This window comes from Esox lucius, chromosome 5 (assembly GCF_011004845.1).
Source record: "Esox lucius isolate fEsoLuc1 chromosome 5, fEsoLuc1.pri, whole genome shotgun sequence".
NCBI classification, from domain to species: Eukaryota; Metazoa; Chordata; class Actinopteri; order Esociformes; family Esocidae; genus Esox; species Esox lucius.
The window spans coordinates 21,603,816-21,609,721 of NC_047573.1; the positions used below are offsets into that span (position 1 = coordinate 21,603,816).

Here is a 5,906-nt window from a genome sequence, read left to right on the forward strand (position 1 = left end):
GGTTTATGAATTACATCTTTTTAATATGTAGACCCCTCTTTTTCAAGGGAGCCAAAGTAATTGGACAATTCACTCAAAAGCTGTTTCATGGAGAGGTGTGGACTATTTCTTCATTATTTCTTCATCAATTAAGCAGGTAAAAGGTCTGGAGTTGATTCCAGGTGTGGTATTTGCATTTGGAAGCTGTTGCTGTGAACCCACAACATGCAGTCAACTTCTTCAGAAAGATAGCAGAAACATTAGGAGTGGCCAAATCAACAGTTTGGTACATACAGAGATAAAAAGAACACATTGATGAAAACAACAGTGGTGGACGATCCAAGGATCATTTCCATGGTAAAGAAAAACCCCTTCACAACATGAAGGACACTCTCCAGGAGGTAGGCGTATCATTATCCATGTCTACCATCAAGAGAAGACTTCACCAGAGCAAATATAGAGGGTTCACCAGAAGGTGCAAACCATTCATAAATCCTCATGAATAGAATGGCCAGATTTGCCCAAAAAACATCTCGAAAAGGGAGCCCAGTTCTGGAACAGCATTATTTGGACAGATGAAACTAAGACCAACCTGTACCAGAATGATGGGAAGAAAAATGCATGGAAAAGGATTGGAACAGCTCATGATCCGAAGCATACCACATCATCTGTAAAAAATGATGGAGGCAGTGTGATGGCATGGCCATGCATGGCTTCCAATGGCACTGGGTCACTAGTGTTTATTGAAGATGTGACATAAGACAGAGGCAGCCGGATGAATTCTGACGTGTATTAGGATATGTCTGCTCAGATTCAACGAAGATGATTGGACAGCGCTTCACTTTACAGATGGACAAAGCAACCCAGGAGTTTTTTAAGGCAAATATTCTGCAAAAGCCGAATAGTCATTCACCTGATCTCTGCCTGATTGAGCATGCATTTCACATGCTGAAGACAAAACGTACGGCAGAAAGACCCATGAACAAACAACAACTGAAAGACTGCTGCAGTGAAAATTGTCATGAATATTGTCTCAGTTTCCAAATACAGCTCCGGAAAAAGTGTTCCTCACTCAAAATTTCTTTTTCGACTTTTTTGGAAAGGAAAGAAAAAGGTGCGGTGGTCTCTTAATTTTTTCCGGAGCTGTATTTGTGGATGCAGCGACAGACTGTGTTCACAGACAATGATTTTCAGACGTGTTCCTGAGCTCATGCAGTGATGTCCACTACAGAATTGTGTGTTTTTAATGCAGTGCCGTCTGCAGTCTATTGCTTTTTGGTCTTATCCCTTGCATACAGAGATTTCTCTGGATTTTCTAAATCTTTTAATGATATTATGCACCTTAGATGAGATCCCCAAACACTATTTGCCCACACAGTCTTTCCCAAAGTGATGAACCCCTCCCCATCCTCACTTCTGTCCGACCCATTCTCTCTTGAATCATGATTTAATACCCAATCATGTTACTGACCTGTTGCCAACTGACCTAATTAGTTGTGTGATATTTCAACAGGTTGACTTTTGCATTACACAACTTTTCCAATCTTATGTTCCCCCTGTCCCATCTTTTTTGAAATGTGTTGCTGGCATCAAATTCAAAGTGGGCATATATTTTCCAAGAAACAATAAAATGGCTCAGTTTCAAAATTGTATATGTGGTCTTAGTACTATTTGCTATTGAATATAGAGTTTAAATAATTTGCACATCATTTCATATGGTTTTTATTCAAATTTTACACAGCATCCCCAAATTTTTGGAAACAGGCTTGTACATATTGTATGTTTTTTAGGTATTGGTATTTCTAATTATTGGTGTAAGGACATCGTTTTGCATGGGAAATGAAGTAGTGATTTTCTGTATTATCATTATGATTTCGGCATTAGATCACAGAATCATAGAATTGACAATCCCCAACATCCACTGAACACAATGATTGATGAGTGGCAAAAAAATTATGACAAGGACAGTAACATACATTCATATTATAATAATTCATAATATTCATTATGAATATGGACCCTGATGGCTAGTACAAAAAAACCTGCTCCCCTCTTTGTGGACAGACATGTGATTAGTCAGCAGATCAACCACCGTTTCAGGACGAGGGGATCTTTCAGCCCCACAAAGAAAGTAGTCATCTCTTCTGACGTTCCACCTAGATAGGGAAAAGTCTATCCACAATGTCTTACTCAAAAATGTTTATGATAAATGTGACACAAATTTGTAACTTGAAATGAGCCTTCTGTGATTTACTGGTACATAGAAATATAGGCTAGAGTAAAAAGTGAAACAACCAACCCTGGTCTCTCCTACATCGCTGCACACAATACAGTGACATTGTTTAGTCAGCATGGATCCTATTTTTTACATTTATTCTTTCAGTATACGGTGTACATTATTTACATATATAATACCGCCAGTGCTAACACTGCAATGCTTTTGTGTCATGTTGCTCTTTGCGACTTAATAATTGTGATGAAATACACAAGTATGTAACAGATGTTAAGCATCTAAGTGGAATTGTTATCATCATATAGTCTATACATAATAAATGTTAATGTGTAACCTAATGTAACCTTTTACTACAAAGACTAGGCTTATTACACTGATCACTGATGCAACCATTAAGTTAAATCATGCTATTACTGTACTTCCCTACTGAGAAAGCTGCTGACAACTATTCCAGGATGAAATCGTCATGTAGGAAATTAAACTATGTAATATCCCAGAACAGGACAACAGTAACCCCCCCCCCCCACACACAGACAATATCCCAGAACAGGACAACAGTAAACCCCCCCCCCCCCCCCCCCCCCCCACACACACACACACACACACACAGATAAATTACACAATGCCTCTGTTGGCCAATCAATGTCATTGAAAAAAGGTTATTCTACTGGTTCTCAATATAGGGGAGGTATAAAAAAATATTGTGCAATTAAAATAAACTGAAATAAAAAAACTTCTAAAAATTGAAGACATGATCAATCTAATCAACTATGGAGGCATATAGACACTCATTTGAAACAGATATGAAATGTTCAACAACTAAGAGGTGTTGATGTGTTACAAGAATGTGCTGAAACACTGTCAGCGTTCATTAGGACAAAATAGCTTCTGACAGATAGTCTGAACAAAGTGCACTATGCAAACTGGCACTACCTATCAACATCACCATATGGTTCCAAGGAAACTTAGGGAAATTAGTCTGAATACATTTCTTTGAAACCACTATCTATCAATTCCAGGAAGGTGTAAGTTCATGCAATTGAATACAACCAAACATTTCATTAAAAAAGGCAGAACCAAATCATTCCCATTCATAGCATGGACCTGGTACCATTAGCATGTCCTGTGGAGATGAACCAGGCGCGGAAACTGACATTTAGCACACAACAACACACCATGGAGGTCAATGCAAAACCTTTTTCCAATGCTGCTCTCTCTTGTAGGTAAGGACCAAGGCATTTCTCAATCCATTCATGGGAGAGGAAGGCATTATCAATATAGCTTTGTGTAAGTTGAAAGGGGATAGAATTCAGGGAATATAAAATATCCATGATCACTGGAAGTACTGTTTGTTAGAATGTGAGTCACAGTGGCCTAGAGACATTCGTCTTAAAGAAACAGGACATATGAGCATTGCAAAAACTCGGAGATGAGAAATGCAGCATAGGCATACTCCGGGTTTCACTCCTATGTACTGTGTAGATTTGCATGTACTCCAGAATTTCAATGATTGACACTAAACAACCGCAATTATTGGAATGCTAATGTATAGTCTTTTCAAATGAACGTAATATATTTTTCCATGTCGATGTCATTCTAGTGAGTTAAAGATGAGACACGCGGTCACAGATTGAACCTGTCAGTAAATTCAACTGAAAACCGTGACAGACATCTTACGCTGCACCAAATGACCGGGACTCCATGGATAATTACACTAGTGTCGGCTTGGTGAACAACACCCGCACCAGCGCCTCTAGAATTGAAGATTTCACCAAGGTCTTCGGCTGGATAAGCTTCGCAGTCGGTCTGCCCGCCACTGGACTGGCTCTTTACACTATGAGGAACCTGGTCAGAGGTCCTAACCCCGTGCCCGTCAGTGTCGTCAGCATTCTAGTCTCGGATGTTTTGAATTTATTCGGAAGGCTCCAGGCTGCCACGAAAAGCGTACCGCCGGCCGACGTAGCCAACACCGGTGACCCGGCTACGATGATCACCTATTTCGGCGTCGTGTCCAACGTCACTTTCATGGTGTGCGCTGCGCAAGAGCGCCACCTGCTGGTGGTGTACCCAGAGTACTACAGCTGCTGCAGCAAGCTGAAACAATCGTCCATCGTGTCCCTGAGTATGTGGCTAATGCCCTTCGCTCTCCTGGCACTTGTTTATTTCAAACACTTCTTCGTGTTTGCCGTGGTTCTTCTCACGCCTTTTCCGTTACTCTTGTTTTTCTTCCTGGACACGTGGAGATCCTTTCTATGGTCCAGGTCAGCTTTGAGATCAGAGAAACAAAAGACTGTGGTGGCACTGGCCTTCGTCCTGACCAATTACATGGTGCTGTTCCTTCCCTTCATTCTGAACGTTCTGCTCGTGTCATTGTCATTCAAGGAGGAAGTGCTCTACTTAGGGCTGATTGGGGATCTGTTGCTCTATATGAATCCTCTGGTGGACCCGTTCCTCTACATCTTCATGACCAAGGGCCCCAGAGAAGTGGTAGAAGCTCTACTCTGCTGTAAAAGGAACCAGAGCAACCAGTCAGAAAACATGCAGACTGTGGCAACGGTTGCCGAGACAGTCACTGAAACCCGTCTCTAACACTCAAGAGACGATGAACCTTTTCAAATACTTTACCTTCTCCCACGCTGGACCTCCGGAATGATGGCAAAATGTTTTTTGACGGACAGGTCAATTTAAATTTTCATCAAAATTCTATAAACTGATGCCTCAGCGCACAATGTCCATGAAGACATTGTCCATTTTAGCTCCCTAGGGCAATGTCTGGAGTACACTACCAGGGGTCACCGCACCGTATATGTGTAACAGAGACAGGACTTCCTGAGACTTCCTGAGGAAACCAAAACAACATAAAACAGAACAGCAGCCAGTCACAGAGTGGTTCTGGGGGACTTGGCAGCTCTGGGATCTTTGCCTGGTGATGGGAGACAAATATAAACAGGTCTGAATCAGAACACAGTGAAGGCTGCTGATCAGACAACCCTTCCTCCAAATGGTTCAACATTCTGGCTAACAGGATAAGGAGCCACAAGTGCTTATTCATGATTAAATAGAGTAGTAAACTCTACTGCTTTTGGTTTATGGCAAAGGACAGTTCATTTTTCCATTACATTTCAGAATTGCAAAAAGCTGAATGGAACTCCACATTGAGGTAAGCATTCCACTAGTTATCAAAGACCATACTCAACTTAAATCTATTTGTTTTCAGTTATGGATAGTCAAAAACAGAGTACATTTCGCTGCAAACATCACTCAGTCTTGATTCCTGATTGGTAGTTAGCAATTGGCTTTCTTTCTGGACCCAAATTGAACCAGGTTGTCTCACTCTGAACTAAATATTTGGATTGGAATGTTTTGGGGTCGAATCTGGAGAGTTAAAATGCTATGTTGACAGTACATACAGTAATTATATTATACAAGGGAACAACACTAAACCTTCAGCAATGTTTACAATTCCATATTGCTAATATTATTGATGACGAAGCAGTACTAATACAAGCTTCACCGAAAATACAATTAAGTTATTTATTACTCCAGATAAGTAATTTGGTAAACATGCATGTTAATATCCATTCTAAACACTTTCCATCTGGTAAAATGTTTATAATGTGAGTATTTCTATAAATCTAACTTTTTTTAAATGAAGTCTCCAGCAACATATAATCTAGACCCATCAGTGTAAAAC

The 5,906-nt window shown here is 40.4% G+C and overlaps 1 protein-coding gene across 1 annotated transcript; it reads left to right on the top strand.

Moving 5' to 3' along the window:
- Positions 1-3,913: 3,913 nt before the first annotated feature.
- On the top strand, positions 3,914-4,801 carry si:ch211-132e22.4 (adrenocorticotropic hormone receptor). The gene has a single exon (XM_010888793.2). It carries the CDS (start codon positions 3,914-3,916, stop codon positions 4,799-4,801), a length of 888 nt encoding a protein of 295 aa, XP_010887095.2.
- The last annotated feature ends 1,105 nt before the right edge of the window (positions 4,802-5,906 follow it).